This window comes from Camelus ferus, chromosome 15, assembly GCF_009834535.1.
Source record: "Camelus ferus isolate YT-003-E chromosome 15, BCGSAC_Cfer_1.0, whole genome shotgun sequence".
Taxonomy (NCBI): domain Eukaryota; kingdom Metazoa; phylum Chordata; class Mammalia; order Artiodactyla; family Camelidae; genus Camelus; species Camelus ferus.
The window spans coordinates 5,965,703-5,983,603 of NC_045710.1; the positions used below are offsets into that span (position 1 = coordinate 5,965,703).

Consider the following 17,901-nt stretch of genomic DNA (forward strand, 5'->3'; position numbering starts at 1 on the left):
GCTAAAAATATTCACTCTCACTAACAAGGGTGAATCACAGCAGTCACCCTACTCCACCCAATAGCCACCGTGCTCAGACTAGACAGGTCAAAACCTGGAAAGCTTTTCTTGCTTTCACATCAGATACGAACTCATTTCAACACATTAGTGTAAGTGGAGCTATGTAATAGCAAAGAAATGTTATCAAATACTGGAATTTACCAGGACATTTTATTCTTTTGATTTAGCTCAGCCTTTTTCACAAACTCTCCCTTCCTTGTTTTTAACAAGAAAAAAGCTCAAAAGACATCCTTTCTTTAAAGATGAAGAATCTCTTCAGATTTTCGAAGTAAATTTCCATTACTAGGTTTGGGAGGAAAATCGACTTACACACGTTGTCTATAGAAAAGGTGACGGTACCTTCTTTCAACTGAAACCTGAAGCCTAGAAATGGATTAAATACGTGTATAAAGGGTTCCCAGACCTCCTCAGTAAACTCAAAAACGATTTTCAGCCTTGTACAAACCCACTAACATGTTTCAAAGTTATTTGATGTGGCAGCAACCAGCATCTAGGAAAAATCTACTTACTGCTAGGGGAAAAAAAAGCAGCTCCTTGATCTCAAGAACCGAAATAACACATTAAGGAGGCCAAGGCTAACAGTCTCAAACTCTACGTCGACGGACAATTAGGCAAGCCCCGGCTCCCGTTCCGTCCCGGACCCCGTGAAATTCTAATGAAAGGCCGCACACAAAGGGGCCTCTGCGCCCCAAACGCCCTACTCCCCGGCTCCCGCCGCCCGGCCAACCGCAGACTCACCAGGACCGTGGTGCAGATGGACCTCAGCTCGGACTCCACTTTCTCCCGATAGTCCTTAATCAGCTGCAACTTCTTGTCGGAGGTGTCGGTTTTCTGCTCGATACTCGAGATGACCCTCCAGGCGGACCTGCGGCCCCCGACCACGTTCTTGTAGGCCACCGAGAGCAGGTTGCGCTCCTCGTTGGACAGCTCGGCGCCCTGCTCCGTCACGGCCTTCATGCAGGTGGCCATGTCGTCGTAGCGCTCGGCCTGCTCGGCCAGCTTGGCCTTCTGGATCAGCTCCGTCTTCTCCATGGGGACGGGGACAGGAGAGCGAGGACGAGCACCGACCCGGATCGCTAGCAGGCGTGCGGGGGGCCTGCGGGAGGGCGGCGGGCGGGGACGCAGGCAGAAGGGCGGGGGCGGCGCCGTCAGACAATGCGCCCGCCGCCCCGCCGCCCGCCCGCAGCCCGCAGCCCCTTTTGTCTGTCGCCGCACGCGCGGCCCAGTTGAATTTCCCTCCCCCGCCCACGCTCCCCGCGGGGTGCCCAGGAGGCCGGGGGACGCCCGCCGAGGCGGCCCGCGGCGGGAGAAAAAGGATGAGGAGGAAGGGCCGCTCCCGTTCCCGCCCGGCCCAAAATGGAAGCGGCCGTTGGCCCGCACCTTCCCGCCGGAGCCGTCCCTGAGGAGAGCGGCGAAGAGGCCGGCCGCCCCCCGGGGCTGGCCTCCCGCCCGGCCCTCAGGCCCGGCCAGACCCGAGGAGGGCCGAGGGCGACCCTGGCGCTCACCTTCACGTCTCCGCGGCCGCGGCGCGAGTCCCACCACTTTGATCCGCTTTTGGCTTTAGCCGAGGACCCTCCCGTCTCAGCCTACCTCGGAGCCGAGAGGCGGACCGCCGGGCTGCTGCCCTCGCTCCCACCACCCAATGACGCGCCGAGCTGCCTCGAAGAGTCCCGCCTCCCGTCCTGCTGCTGACCAATCAGGACTGAGCGCGCGGAAGGGGGCGAAGGGGGCGGGGCGAGAGGGGAAGCGAAGGCTAGGAGGGTGGGTCGGCTTGGGCAAGTTCGGTTGGCCGGCAGGCTGCGGCTTCGGCCACGGGGTTTCCTCCAATTAGATCCAGGGTAAAAGGACGTCACTGTTGCCATGGCGATGCTGTTACCAACTCCCCTCATCCTCCCCGCCACCCCCGGCACTCGTGGGTGCGGCACGGGAGCGGGAGGCTCGTATGACCTCTCCAGCCGTGGCCGCGGCTCCTGCTGCAGCACAGTTGCAGATGGTGCATTGCATCTTAGGGGCTAATGCAGCTACGGCTATCGTCGGCCCCAGTGAGGTCGCGCCTGAGAGGGTGACACCATAGGCTGTTTTGTTGCACAAGCGCCTTTCTTTCCTCCACCTTCCTATTCGTGACAAAAGGTTTGGAGCTCAGTACACTGATACCAGCCTTTAATGACATTGCGATGAGTGCTGCAAATTAGAAGTAATCCTATCACCATTAAAGAGAAATTAGTTCCAGGAGAAAGTGGCCTAAGCGTGGGTTTTACACAATAAATTCGTTTTCAGACGGGCCCCTAAAACCTGGAATTCCCTTGGAAAATATCCCCCAAAAGTCTAGGCAGGTCTCTCTGGCAATGCCAAATATTATGATTTTCTTTAAAATAGGAAAAGACATTAAGGATAATTTGGAGAAAAACACCCATTCAAGCCACCCCCTCCCCCCAAAATAGCAACTTTTTATATTTCTCTCCAGCTTTTCCAGGTCATGCATCTAAGTACATATTTTTCACATCATTGTTGTCTTACGTAAACATGCTTTTTTATTTTCTGGTGTTATTTTTGAGAGGACACTTGTAAAGCTAAACATCTCTCTGTAGATGTTGACTTCTGACTTTCTCCTGGTGAATACCCTTCTGAAATGAGAATGATGGCCCCAGATGCCTTTTATTCAGGGTCTTTGCTAGCCCTTTCCTTTCTCTATAAACTGGGCACTCCCAGCCACTCCCTTCTCTCCTGGCACCTCTCCAGTGCCTGACTCCAAATAAGGTGGCTGTCCTGGATGTCTGGAAAGTGGCCTTTGTGTCATCATAAGGTGAAAACTGCTTTCTGGGCTCAGGCTGCCATAATTCCAGTTCCAGCATGTCCAAGCGAGAATGGATCATTGAAAGCAAAGAATGCTACAGCCGAGAAAGAACTTCAAATTCTGACTGGACACAGTAGCAGATCTGGAAACTGTCTAGAATGGAAGATCTGAGTGCCGACAGATGGCAGGAGAAGGTGTGGACTTTCCAGAAATCCAAACTCCGTCCCAGTGGCCCCTCCCTGTCCTGACTTGTGAAGGTTGCTTTGTGCTTTGATGGACAGGAGAGGCCTGGGCTGAAAAGGGCTTGCGTCTTAATGCAGAAATGCCTAACTATGTTCCAGCGTTCTAATGGAGGGCCGTGCTGTTATTTCTGGAATCCCTGGGGTTGTAGACACCCGAGTATTTATGGCCATGTGGGCTGGGGTGGAGCTGAACACCAAGAAATCCCAATGGAAAGAATTTGCATGTGGAAGGGCAGATAAAATGCTTTCTGTATGACCAGTGAATTTCAAGCTTACTGAAATTGGAGACAGCCCAGGCCAGAGGGAGAAACCAGCGGTAGTGAATGGGGGATGGAGACCCTTGAGCAGAACTGTCCTGGGAACTAAACCCTGGTGGTAGGGAAGGAGGGTAGGGGCAAGCACACTAATTCTTTGTCAGAAAGTCTGAGCTGTACTGCCATCTCCCCAGGTGACCTTGGGCAAGTTTTTGCTGCTCTTTGTAACTTGGTCTCTAAAATTTCTGCTTTTATTCAATCATCAAATATTTATTGAGTATCAACTCATGTAGTTACAATCATCTAGAGTCATGGGTGAAAACTGCTTGGAAACAATGGCACACTTGGAAACTGTAAAGTCCCCATTTACGTGGGACCAGAGGGGTAAGTCATACCTAAAGTCCTCTGCACCTGAAAGAACTCAGTTGGAGAAAATTAAAGCTCTGGGGAGTTGAAGTCACTGGATACATAAAGAGCTTAATACTTGTTGAGTGATTACGTGTGTCAACCACTATTATAAGTCTTTTGCAAATATTAACTCACGTAATCTGCTCAATGCCACTGTGAAGTAGGTACCATTATCATCACCGTCTCCATTTCACAGGTAAAGAAATTGAGGCACAGGGAGGTTGGTTGAGGATTGTGCACAGCGTCGAACAGCTAGTGGATGGCAGACCTATGCACACAGTCTGGGCACCAGAGCCCATCCCTGTAACGGCTCTGCCAGACCTTTGCTCGGTGCTGGAGGGACTCTGGGAAAGATCACACTAGCCTCCATTCTCTGAGGGTTTCATCCCAGTAAATATGAAACGTGTTAAACATTCACATCCAATGTGCTGGAAAGAACTCTAGGGAATAGACAACTAACAAAAAAAGGACCCAGAAGTTCTTCCTTTATTTGTTTGATGTTCTTGTTCTTTTTTTCTCAATTGTTTGGTGAAAAGAAGCTGCTGGAGCAGGAGGGAGCACACTGAACTTGAAGCCAGAAGATCCTCTCAATCCCAGCTCTGCCGGTTATTTGCGGTTTGACCTTGAACACCATGATCCTCTCTGAACCTCAGTTTCCTAACCTGTAAAAATAACCCCTACCCAAAGGGCTTGTGGAGCTGTCACACAGAACAGTGCTGGGCACATAGCAAGTGTTCAGTAAGTATTAGTTTTTTCCTTCTTTCCCTCTGCTTGGTGGTAAAGTGCAGGGGGAGGGAGGGATATATCTGTCCTGCTGTAAGGAGCCTCAGAGCCTTATAAAAAGTTAGTGAAGGCTTATCTCTTAAATCACTGTTGTAATTAGCGGAGTTAATGGTCTGCAGAATGGCCATGTTCAGTGTACATTTCAGAATGAATGAGTCCTTCTGGTTGAGTTTACTCTCATCAATTGTTTCAGTGGCTTATTTGCCCACAGCAGTGGGTCATTGGAGAGGAACTTCTTCCTCTCCTGCCATATGGCAGATAGTTCACTGACAAACAAACATTCCAGTGGGACTTTTCATTGCAAATTTCCGTATAATGATTATCAATACTTCTGTTCAGGGGGTAGCTGAAAAGTTGTCCCCATTATCCACTCCACCTGGAGGAGCTAAGTGAGATTCAGTTAGAGCCAGGACAGGCGGGGAAATCAAAGGAGTCCAATCAGGGAAAGGTTTTCCTACACATTCCTCTGCTGGGGGCTGGGGTCAGGCCTACAGAACTCAGGCGTGCAGTGGGCCAGGTTCATTCTCACCATCTGCAGGCATCCCCCTGTGCTCACCAGTGTCTCATTCCTGGCACCTCCTAGATACCCCTCGGCGACACATTGTTTTCCAGCTCTCACTGTGTGCTCTCAGGGAAAAAAAAATCTAATCAAAACAAAACCAAAAAATCTAATTAAATCATCCCATCCTTAAAAAATAGGTCTTCAAGCAATATTCCTTCTGCCACAATTTGCATTTCAAGAGGGAAGAAAGATCTTATGTTTGAAGAATAAAAGTTCACTGGCAGAATTTCAGGCATTCTGAACCAGTTTTTGGTCTGCTGGCCTCTTGGAGAAGGGCTCCAGCATTTCCTATATGCCAGGCAAGAGTATTTTTTTTTCAAAGCTTGATTGCTTTTTTGATGATGGTAATGTTAATAAAAAATACAATAGCACTCATTATACAAAACAATGAAATAATATGTAAATGTACAAAGGAGAGTAAAAAGAACCTGAGAGGCTGCCTCTGCAAGGGAACCACCATGAGCATTTTACTGACCTCCTTCCAGATGTAGCTTTTTTCATTTGGACACATTCATATGGTTTTACATATGCAGGTGGGCCACATCTAATCAGCTGAAGGCCTGACTAGAACAAAAAGAATGGTCTCACCCTAGCAAGTGACAATTCTCCAGCAGACGGCCTTTGGACTTCATCTGCAACATCAGCTCTCCCTGGGTCTACAACAGACAACCTTCAGATGCAAATGAAAATATCAGTTTTCCTACGTCTCCAGCCTGCAAGCCCAACCACAAATTTTGGACTTGTTGTTCCTTATAATAAATCCTTAAATATATATGTGATGCATATTCTCTTTCTCTGGGAAATCGTTACTAACTTTCGTTCAACAAATGTTATGATATCTTTTACTAACTTTTAGTGTACGTCTGTGACATATCAGTCTCACCTCCCTCCTTTGCCAGACTGTGCATTTCCTGAGGGTAAGGGTTTTTTTTTTTTTCAATTGAAGTATAGTTGATTTTCAATGTTCTGTTAATTTCTGGTGTACGGCATAGTAATTTATTTATATATATATATTTCTTTTCATATTCTTTTTCATTATAGGCCATTACAAGATATTGAATATGTAGTGGTTAGTATCTACAAATCTCAAACTCCTAATTTCTCCCTCCCATTCCCTTTCCCTCTGTAACCATAACTTTGTTTTCTATGTCTGAGTCTGTTTCTATTTTGTAAATAAGTTCATTTGTGTTCTTTTTTTTTAAGATTCCATATACAAGTGATACGGTATTTTTCTTTCTCTTTCTGGCTTACTTCACTTAGAATGAGGATCTCCAGGTCTATCCATGTTGTTACAAACGGCATTACTTTATTCTTTTTTATGACTGAGTAGTATTCCACTGTGTGTGAGGGTGTGTGTGTGTGTGTGTGTGTGTGTGTTACATCTTCTTTATCTATTTATCTGTCAATGGACATTTAGGTTGCCTCCATGTCTTGGCTATTGTAAATAGTGCTGCTACGAACATTGAGGTCCATGTATCTTTTAGACTTAGAGTTTCCTCTGAACATATGCCCAGAGGTTTTCTTTTTAGATCTCGTCTCCATAGTGCCCTCTCAACAAAAGTTAGACGTGATGATCCCTCTGCACGGGTAAGTAAACTGCTGCTCAGGGAGGTTAAATTATCAGTCTAAATTGGTAAGCTACAGAGTCAAGATTCAAAATCAGGTCTGCTGATTTCCAGTCCTCTTCTACTACAATAAACAAGACTCTGCACTACCTGCAATGGAAGATGAAAACTCCAGTGGTTGCTGGCCTGGGAACAATGTTTAGTTATCTGAGGCTCGTGGGTGGCTAAGTATACATCTGCTGGTGACTCAGCTGCTGATTTCATTTTCATGTAGACGTCTCTGTTTTTTTACACCCAGTGCATCTGCAGGGAGAGAGTCCCTCCCCATCTCTTATCTGTTCCCTTTAATTAGTTACATGTCTGTCTCTCACCTCCTCTCCCCCCTCTGCTACTAGACTGTGACCTTCCAGTGGGCAGAGTTGCATTTGCTTTCCACACCCCTGGTGACTCTGATCCATAGAAGGCATTAAGTGAGGGCTTGCTTTGAGAGTGAGTCTGGGCCATCAAGCGGGACATTTCTAATACCAGCAATTGTTCGCGCTGTGTGCTTACTTTGAACCCAACCATATTCGAAATCACTAGAATGGTAGCAAATTCACAGAGGAAAGCATACAAAGCAGAGCTGGATATTCTGCAGGTATTCCAGAAGCAGGGAGTGCACCTGCTATGTTGGGCACACTAAGAACCTGAAAGTTGGCCCTGAAGGTCCCTGAGCATCAGAGAAATGTCCTTAAGTTCTCAAGTTCTTGCACTAATGCTCACACAAGAAGGAGTGCGTGAGGAGCTCCCAGGAGCCCCCTACCCCTGACTCAGGCTCAATTTCCTATTAGTTCGCTCAACAAAATATTTGAGTCTACCATGTCCCTGACACTGCCTTAGGGGCTGGGATTTCAAAAAATGATTAAGACATAGTCGATGCCTACGAGGAGCTGAACGGAGGGCACAGAGGTGGGGCCCCTTAACCGCAGCACAGGGAAGAGCCGGGAAGTTCTCCTTGTCTTTTCAATTCTCAGATGCTCAGTGACCTGACGTCCCAGCCACCAAAATCTGAAAGTGACCACCGAGGTTTGGAAGGTAGGAATAGAATTACTCCCGGGAGACCCTCTGAAATCCTCTCTGCCTCCCGATCAGATGATTCAGAGCAGAGGAAGAGCTGGGCTCTGGGGCCAGCCCGGGCCTGTCCCCATGGTCTGACCTAGAAGCCCATCTACCTCCAAGGTCTGTGCAAGGCAATCACTTGACAGGTGGAGACGACAAACCTACAAAAAGCTAATGAGAGAGCCCAGGAGGCTGGTGCCTTTTAGTGGAAGGGCGCACAACCCACGTGTCTCAGGCAGAGCTATGTACATAGCAGGGAGCCTTAATTATCACAGAAATGTTCGTTATGTTCTCATTTTTTGTTGTTGCTGAAGTCAGTTGTACACTATATATATACATATATATGTCCGTCTGTATTTTTTAATGTTCAGAGTATTTGGATTTTTTTTAAGTTTTGGTACATAAAGCAACAGATCAGCACCCATCTCCCAAATTATGACTCATCTGCAGACAATTCAGGACAGTTGAATGGATGAATGAACACAGAACAGTCGGAGAACTATGCACACAGGACCGATTGTGTGGCTCTCACAATAAGTGCTCTGGGAGTTGAGAGCAGGGAGACATGAGTGCAGGCTGGAGGGGCTGCAGAAGATGTCAGGCATCAGGAGGCTACAGGGAGAAAGGGATCACGACAGGAGACGGGAGAGCCACCCAGAAGACGATGGTCTGCACACCCATCTTACCACCGCCCCGGTGGAGGCTTCTGGAAGGGCAAATGGCCACAGCAGCTCTTCTCTGTGCAGGAGTCAGCTCTGGGCAGGGCCGAACCCCAAGAAGGGGGCTCTGGACAAAATGCTGGCGTTCAGAACACCCGGGAGGGCTAGGCAGGCATCTGTGGCACAGAACTGGCCTCTCTTCGGCCTCTTCCCTCTGCCAAAACCAGCTCAGCCACACGGGCAGCTGAACGAGTGCCTGCCACATTGGGGAGATTGCTTCCATTTACCTCCTGGCCCCTTCAGCAGGGACTGATCTTGTAAAAAAAAAAAAAAAAAAAAAAAAAAAAAAATGCAAGTCTCACCTTGCTTACTTTCCTGCTTCAAACTCTTCACTTCATTTAGCTACAACTCGACATATCAGTCAGACTCAGAAGCCAGATGGCCTGAGTTCAAATCCTGGCTCCACTGCTCACTCGATATGTGATCCTGGCAGGTTAGCTTAATTCTCAGTGCCTCCATTTCCCCACTTGTAAAACAGGGAGGATGATGATAATGAAACCTACTTCTTAGGATGTTAGGAGGATTCAATGAATTAATATTGGGAGGTGCTTTGAACAGTGTTTATTAGATACATAAAATCAACCCTAAATCCTTAGGGTGACTCACAAGCCCCCCAGCAATCTCATCCCAACTCCTCTCCTGTCTGACCCCTTGGCTCCGGATCCTTCTTCTGCGTTTTGGCCCCTTCTGAGCTTTGCTTCCCCCATCTCCTCTTTCCTCACATCTTCACCTGTTAACTTCTCATCTCCTGAGTCTGCAGAAATGACAGCTTCACGGGGCTGTTCTTGGGCTCCTCTCCCCTCCCAGCCAGGTGAGCTCCCCCTGTCCTGTGCTCTGCAAGCAGGAAACACAGGGCATCACTCCCCCTGGGTCTGCTTCCCCGCTGGGATGAAGGCTCTAAGAAGGCCGGTCTGTGTCTCTGTGACTTGCCTGGGTAGCTCCAGTGCCTAGCAGAGTGGTTGGTGGATACACTGGGTACCAAGAAATTGACAACCAAATGCACAAATTAACAAGGGCTGGAAGGAGGAGTCATGGGCAAGTTCACATCAGCCACAGGACAAGGTGAACTGAGGCTGTGGCTCAGGACAGTGGCGTCAGGCTCTGGCCGAGGTCCAGCCCCCAGCTGGAGGCACCCATGACTCTATCTGGAAGGGGCTGGAAGCTCCAAGAAGCCCCTGATGGCCTTCCTTCCCCTCAGTCCCATCCAGTTCTATAAACAAACTCCCAACTGCACCAGAAGCCCTGGTGATTAAGAGAGCCCAGTGAAGCAACCTTTGCAGAGGAAAGACCCTTTTGAATATGAACAACCCCCTTGATTTGTTTGGACAATTTCTCTTCTGGATTTCCTTAAAGTCAGGATAAGCGCAGATAAGAAATTTGGGGGCATCATATATCTAAACAAAGTGCATAAAGACCTTTTCCATCCAAAGCCACCCCTGGAAAGGAGCAGATGCGGCCCTTCTCGGCTGTTAATACACCATGAGGTGCCTGGAGGCAGCAAGCGCTCTAATCAACGGCAAACAATCCCTGGCCACTCTCCCTGCTCCCAGTTCTGAAACTCAGAGACAGTTCTGAAACTCAGGCCAGTCAGACTGAGGAGCTCAGGACCACTCTGAAGGACTGTATGGCAAGAGAATTTGCTGAAATGTGTTTACACAGAATGCAGTAGTAGCAGCTGCGACAGCTGTCCCCTCTGGCTTCCTGAAATAGAGGGGGAAAGGCAGCAACCTGTTGCTCTTGAGCCAATGGATTTACAACACAAGCCCAAATAAAGAGATGAAAAAACATACAGGAAGTCTGTGAAATGAGAACTTAGCTCATTAGGCCAAAGTAGGCAGTCTGGGGTCTTTGAGAGAAAGTTTTAGCTGCACACAGGCAGCCCCTGAAGGGCTGAGGGTGGAAGGCCCATGTTGAAGCTCAGCCCAGAGGTGATGATGAGAGGGCAGGGATTTGGCAGCCGCTGGGCTCTCAGAGGTCTGGCCAGCCCAGATGGGACCATCACAGGGTCCCCCAGGGTCCTCAGGGGCTTCATGCATAAAGGCGTGTTTAGCCACTTTAGCTAGTAGGGGTTCAGGAAAATGTATGTTTCCCTTCCCCATCCTGAAGTCCAGGGACCCAGCTTGGTCCAGGTTAATTTCTACGTCAGAGTCCTTAGTTGTAAGTAACAGAAATTGACTTCCATTGACTTAAATATAAGACCATTACTTCTCACCAATTGTGAGGAAGGCTGGTGAGCCAGGCCTCCAAAATGGTCGGGCACTGGGGAGAGTGTGAAGTGTGAACCATGGCCAACACCACACTGCAGACCTCGACCAGAGAGATTCCTGTTGCTTCTGCCATGGGACCCCAGGTGGCGGTCCCTACTTGCACTGACTCTGTGGGCACCAGACCGTGGAGCCTAGACACTGGACCCTGCATTGAGTCCATCCTCCCTGAAATCCAAGGCAGCTTTGCTGCTGCCCCCAGAAAGAATTCTCCACAGTCCCTGCTTCTTTGGGTCACTGGTTCTAGATTCAAAATCCAAGTGGGTGGTGTCTGGCCAAACCTGAGTTAAGTGACACATCTTGCTACAAGACAAGCTGGGTAATGAGTATCTGGAATATATAGCTTCTAAAGAGGAAAGTGGGCTCCGCCCTCCTGAGGAGGATTCATAAGCTGGGGAATTCCTCAAACAAAGGAAGGGACTTCTGATGCTGGGCAGCCCCCAAATAGCCCACATCCCTTCAATTATACCTGGGCTTCCGGTCTTCATGGTGGAGAAAAACAAAGCTGGAGCCTAGAAGAAGCCTTAGCTGGGTCTCATCTTTCTCTCTCTGGAAAAAAAGAAGGGGCAGTGCTTTGCTGTCATTGACACCCTCACCTGGAAGGCTTGTCCCCACTCAAACTTGACCTCCTCCCAGATCCACACAGATCTCTCTCTTGTCCAAGATGCTATTCCACCTCTAGGTTGCATCATGCTTTTTAGAAATGAATTGCTTCATTTATATATGTCTTGTAAAGCTCCCCCAGGATGAAGACAAAAATCTGATTCATTAAACAGTTAACAAACACTTATTGAGTGTCTGTGAGGCCTTGGGGAGACAAGGGGACAAAGACAGGGCCTGTGCCTTAGAGAAGGAGGTCATATCTGGTGCCAGGTATGGAGGTGTGAAGACTTCTGACCCGGTTTAAATGTGTCTTAAAGATTAAGATGTTCTTGGCCACTGAAGGGAGGGGAACCAGTGCACTCCAGAGAGAAACAGCACAGACAGAGGCAGGAGTCAGGAGAAGGTGTGGTGTGTCTGGGGAACAGAAGGGGTGGGACGTGGTGTGTGTGTGGCCCAGGCGAGGAAGTGGGGGGTAATGAAGAGTGAGACCACCTTCTGAGGAGCCCTGAATGTCTTTCTGAGGAATGGATATTGTATCCTGAGACAATCAGGAATCATCAGATACTCTATTTCTATTTATATTCTTATTCTGGTAAAATATATGTAACATACAATTGACCATTTTAATCATTTTGCAACATACATCTCAGTGGCATTAAGCACTTCTCATCATGGTGCACTGGTCGCCACCATCCATCTCCAGAACTTTTTCATTTTCCCAAACTGAAACCCTGTGCCCATTAAACAACAGCTCTGCATTCCCTCTCCTACTCCAGCTCTGGTAAATGCCATCTACTTTCTGTCTCTATCATCAGATACTTTTAAGCAAGAGAATGACTTGATGGAATTTTCTAGAAGGATCCCTCTGCATATAATATGGAGGATGGGTTAGAAGACTTAAGGTTGGGGGGAGAAAATAGCTCAGTGGTTAGAGTGCATGTGTAGCAGGTACAAGGTCCTGGGTTCAATCCCTGGTACCTCTGATAAAAATAAATAAATAAATAACCCAAATTACCTGCCCTCCCCTGCCAAAAAAAAAAGAAGAAGAAGAAGAGGAGGAGGAGGAGGAGGAGGCGGAGGAGGAAGAAGACGAAGACGGAGAAGGAGAAGACGAAGAAGAAGGAGAAGACGAAGAAGAAGACTTGAGGTAGGAAGCAGTTGCAGAAACCAGAAGGATTGAGGAGCCTGAATGAAGGCAATGGTGATGTGGCTGATGGGAGAAGAAAAGGTGAAAGACATTTCAGATATTGATCAGATGTAGGGGTCAATTACTCCAAGTCATCTCTTTCTATTTTCTTTTCTCTATATTGACCCCCACGCCTCTTCCTGTATAAGGAAAAGAGAGGATTTACATTTCTGTAAAATTGATTTTTAAATAATCCTCTGACTCTCTTGGCTCACAAATATTTCAAAATCACAGCCTATATAGATGGCAGAGTACAGCCTCACATCATTACTGTGGGTTGTGTATAATGACTTGGGGACAGATATGATCATTGCACACTTTGATCAATTTTATTGAGGAGAAATAATTTACAAGAGTAATTTATGGTCATTCAATGTGCAGTGACAATTCAGGACAGTTTCTGTACTAGGGAAAATTATCTGAAGCTTGCATTCAAAAGACAGCTGACTAGGCACAGGGTTGAAGTGGATCTCAGAAAACCTGGATTCCAGCCCAGTTCTGCCGTTCACCAGCAGCTTGGCCCCGGGCAAGTTACTAACCTCTTTGCATCTCTGTGTCCTCTTTAGTAAGGTGGTTGTTGATTAAATGAGCTGGTTTGTGTAAAGCACAGTAGTGTCTGACCTACAGTAAGTGCTCAGCTGTGCTGCATCGTGTGGTCCTGATGGTGATGAAGAGCATCTTCTCCTCAGAGGCCTCTTTCAGGCTGAAACCCTGTGCTTTGCTGTTGTTCTTGGAGGGAGATGGAATTGTTCATTCTGGGTGGTTCTGAAAGGAAGGAGTCACTCTCTCCCTGCAGGGTCTCCCTCCCTCCCCGAAAACTCAGCCTCAGCTTTTCTGCAGAATAAAGACACTGCACGTGATGTTTCTGCCAGCCTCATTCTCCACACTTCTCATTTCTTCTCCCAGCTTGCTCTGGTTCTGTATCACCCTGCCCAAGTCTTTCTAAGCAGCTGAGATGTTTCCTTTCCGGCCCCCATGATGTCGGAATCTCCCGCCGGGTCTGGGAGCACAGGAGGTGAGAGAGTGAGGTCCTCCTGTCTCTCCCCTCCTTTAGACCACAGCTGGCTCCCCCTGCAGCTGGGCTCCTCCTGCCTGTTGTTTCTCAGAGCCTGCACACCAGCCTCTCTCTGTGTTGGCTCTTGGAGCTCCCCTTTGGGTGCCCCTTTGAAAGGTGTATTCTGGGCACAGGGTCTCGTCTACAGCTTTAGACAATGGGGCTTTCCCCTGGGAGGCTAGGCCGCAGGGACCAGCGGGACACCAGGACAAAGCATGGGCCAGTATGAACTCTGCTGATTGAGAAGAGACTGGCAGGAGATATGATGGATGAGATGTGAGTTGGAGGCAGCTTTGCAACTCTCACAGGTAGGAAATGGCTAATGCCTTGTCTGTCCCACGGGGCTAGGCTCTCTGCACCTGAGGGAGAACACGTGTTTGCCTCTTCAGGGTGTGTAGTTTCAGATCATTTGCTTTGTAGGCAAGATCCACAGGGCTGAGCATGTACCCAATTGACCAATTGATTAGAAAATCAAATATTTGTTGATGGAAAAAGCTTTAAGGTGCTTTAAAAAAATCGCTCATTGAAGCTAAACATCACAGATGCTGAAGATACTTTGGCTGGGAGGCTCAAGGTTCTGTATCACCCTATATATTTTATTGTTCAGGTCCTTACATCTTACAGGGTCTTTAAAAAGTGGTTTGTTGTTTACTATGTGCCATGGTATTTCCCCAACTTGAGGGCAGGGACAGTGTTTGTCTCTCTCCCAGCACACAGTAAGTATTCCATAAATATTAATTCCAGGAATTTTTTATAGCAAAAATTATTCATTCCACTTAGGATTAGCAGATATACACTACTATGTATAAAAGAGATAAGCAACAAGGACCTACCATAGAGCACAGGGAACTATATTCAATTTCTTGTAATAGGCTATAGTGGAAAAGAATCTGAAAATATACACACATATATATGTGTGTATGTGTATAACTGAATTGCTTTGTTATACACCTGAAACTAACATTGTAAATCAACTACACTTCAATAAAAATACAATTTAAAAATTATTCATTCCAGACAATTAAATTCAGAAACTCCTTCACTTAGTCACAGCCACATATGATTCCTTGATTTAAGCAGGTGAGACCCCATGTGTGTCCGTTGGTGTCCTTGATTCCAAGGTAGCTGACTGATGGATGGGGGTGTGGTTGAGAAAGCATTAAAGGAATCAGCACTTCACCAGAAGCCCTTTTCACGCACACCTTCACTTTCTAACCGTCTTCCTGGTTTCTGATGACAGCCAGTATTTGTCTGCCGTTCCTGGTGCAAGATTCTAGGCTCCTGACAGCTTTCATGGAAAAGTTCAGGCAGGAAAACCATTACACCCTCCAGGGTTCTTTTAAGGTGAGTTTCATCACTGGCCAGAATTTTGAAAACAAAGAGCTATTCTATTGGTTAGCAAGGAAGAATATTTCTGACAAACAAAAGTTCCTTCCAGCTCTGCTTTGCTGAGTCTAACTTGAACTCTGTTTCCCTCAGACCAGGGCCCTCACTGTCTTTTGCTGGAAGGAGCTTTAGTGAGCATCTATTCCAGCTCTCCACCTTTGAATCATGAGGTCACAGGAGGTCACAGCAAGTCATGTGGGACCAACGGCAGACTGTGTGCCCCACAGCAATGGTGTGGGTTGTTGACATATTAAAACATGTCTCCTCCCAGGAGTACATAGCTGTGACCTCCAAGCCTCCAAAATGCCCCCCTGTTGCTCCAGCTCCTCCCTGGGACCCTACAGATTCCTCACATCCCTTTCTAGCCACCCCCTGGCCCAGCCCTGGGAGTAGGGGTAAGCGATCCAGCTCGGTAGACCCTGGACCCAGCTCATGGACCCTGCCATGCTGAGTGGTTAATTATTTTGGATATCACTCCTGGGCAATGGAACTTGGCTCCAGTGCACTACAGAGTTGCATTGATGGGTTCACAACAGTGGAAACAGTGAGCTTTGCCTTAGGAGAGTGAAATCAGCTGCTGCTGTGGGAGATGTGATAGTGGGAGGCTAAGGACTACACAACGGTGCTTGAATATTGTCTGTGAGAAGCCATGGCTCTACCTGCAGAGAACTGAGAGGCTGTGGCAGAAATGACTAGAGAGAGAGATGGAGAGAAGAGAGAATGATACTCTCTCATCTAAACCTCCCAGCCAGCTCTCCATCACACCAGGATAAACCCAAGCCCCTAGGTGTAGCATCAAGCCCCTCCCCCACCTTGTTCTGGTCCTTGTCTACTTCTATCCTCACTTCTTTTTTTAAAATTCTTTTTAATTAATTTTTTTAAGCCAGAATTTTATTCTATTTGGGATTTTTTTCTTTTTCTTTTTGGTGTGTGTGTGGGGGAGGTAATTAGGTTTATTTTAGAGGAAGTACTGGGGACTGAACCCAGGACCTCGTGCATGCTAAGCATGCACTCTACCGCTTGAGCTATGCCCTCCCTCCTCCGCTCTTACTTCTGGCCATCCTTCTGCCCCCAGCCCGCACCTCTCCCTTCTCCCCTGGCTGTGTGCATGTTCCTCCCTCCACTCGGGATGTCCTGCTTCCTCTGTTGCTGCCCAGGATCTACCCATCCTTTAAGACCAGTGTTCTCTTTCAAACTTGCCTCCACCCTCTTCTAAACTACCCTGAGCCCAGGGCCACCCCTCACCCACATGGTGCCTTTGTAGGTTCAAGAAGAGAAATACCCCAGGAGACACTACTGAGGCAGCTCCAATAGTGCAGGTAGTCTCTGAGCCCCGCACTCCCTCACTGGAGGGCCAAGGGCAGGGCAGAGCTGCCCTGATGATCACCCCCTCCCTGCACACTCGTACCCAGGCAGAACTCCGCTTTGTGTTTCCTGCCCTCTATTGCAATCGTGGTTTCCTTCCTGTGAACTCCTCAAAGGCAGGGCCCGTGATGTTTATTTCTGTGTCCCAAATTCCTAGCTGAGTAACTGGACCACATGGTAGTTTGTCCACAAGTGTTTACGTAAAGGAGAAAGAGAGCTGGAGGGACAGAGATGTGGCTGGTTTGAACTGAGATGGGCTGTGAGTGTAAAATACTCACCGGATTTCCTCCCCTGTCTGGTCCAACAGTGACTGGAGAGGCTGTTGGGAGGGCTGCTTCCCCTGCCCCAATGAGGCCTGGGCTGGAGGCCTGCACCGCACTGGAGAGGCCTTTATGGAAGGCCCTCCTCCCTACGCATCACACTCATGGGGACACCAGACGTCTAGGAGGCCAAGTGCATATGACGGGCGGCAGCCTCTTGGTGCCAGGCCTTACCCTGTACCTAGCATGCCGGCAGTATGGCATGGGCGAGAACGTTCCATCTTTCCACGCTTGGCCTGGGCCCCAGGTGCCTTGCTGGGGATCAATGGGATGTAGATAGTGCCAACAGGAGTTTCTAGCTCTGGCTCTGTCAACTACTGCCTGCAGGACTTAGATAGTTGTTCCTTCCAAATTTGAACTTCCTCATCTCTAAAATAAACTGGCCTCCCAGGCTGCTGCTGAGTAATTCTCCAGGCTGCTTCTTCTCCCCCCACCTTCCCCTTCCGTCTTCCTTCTTTCTTCTTTCTCCTTCTTCCTTCTTTCTTCTTTCTTCTCCTCCTTCTCCCCCTCCCCTTCCTTCTTTATTCTTTCTCCTTTCTCCTTTCTTCTCCTTCTTCTTCTGCCACTAGATATTCCTTGGGTTGTAGATGCATCATTCCACTCTCTGCCTCTGTTGTCACACGGCCATCTTCTCCGTGCATCTTTGTCTTCACATGACATTCTCCTCTCTTATGACACCAGTCCTAGTGGATTAGGGACCCGTCCTACTCCAATATGACCTCATTTTAATTAATTACATCTACAATGCACTTATTTCCAAATAAGGTCACATTCTGAGGTACTGGGGGTTAGGTTTCAGCATATTTTTTGGAGGGACGTAATTCAACCCAGAACATATCAGGAGTTGAAATCAAAGTCTCCCGCCTGCTCCCTGGTTTGGCTCCTTCCCTCTACTGGAAGCTCATCTTTCTCTCCTGTCAGCCACTCTCTCTAGGTTCTGGTAATCGTTTTTCCCCTTTGCCCTGGAACTGCATCCATCTCTCATTGATTGCCCTAAACCCTTGCCCACCACTTTGTAAATAGTTCTTAATTAAACTCTCCTTCAGTTTCCCAATTTGTGCACCTGTTTTCTGACACCGCGCCTTACTGTCCATCCACTTACCCATCCATCATCCATCCATTCACCCACCCATCCACCCATCCATCCATGTACTCTTCCGTTCTGCACAGTGCAGTTCATTGTGGATGTGCAGCACAATCAGCCAACACTGAGCACTAGTGCTCTGGCCAGTACTAGG

The 17,901-nt window shown here is 48.1% G+C and overlaps 1 protein-coding gene across 1 annotated transcript in view; it reads right to left on the reverse strand.

Moving 5' to 3' along the window:
- YWHAQ (tyrosine 3-monooxygenase/tryptophan 5-monooxygenase activation protein theta) overlaps positions 1–1,718 on the reverse strand; it is a 32,786-nt gene extending 31,068 nt beyond the window's left edge. The window contains exons 1-2 of the mRNA XM_032497005.1: positions 1,566–1,718; positions 799–1,156 (exon numbers count right to left, since the gene is read on the reverse strand). Coding sequence (XP_032352896.1) covers positions 799–1,092 — 294 coding nt within the window. The 5' untranslated portion in view covers positions 1,093–1,156; positions 1,566–1,718. The remainder of the gene's footprint in view (positions 1–798; positions 1,157–1,565) is intronic.
- Between the last annotated feature and the right edge of the window lie 16,183 nt (positions 1,719–17,901).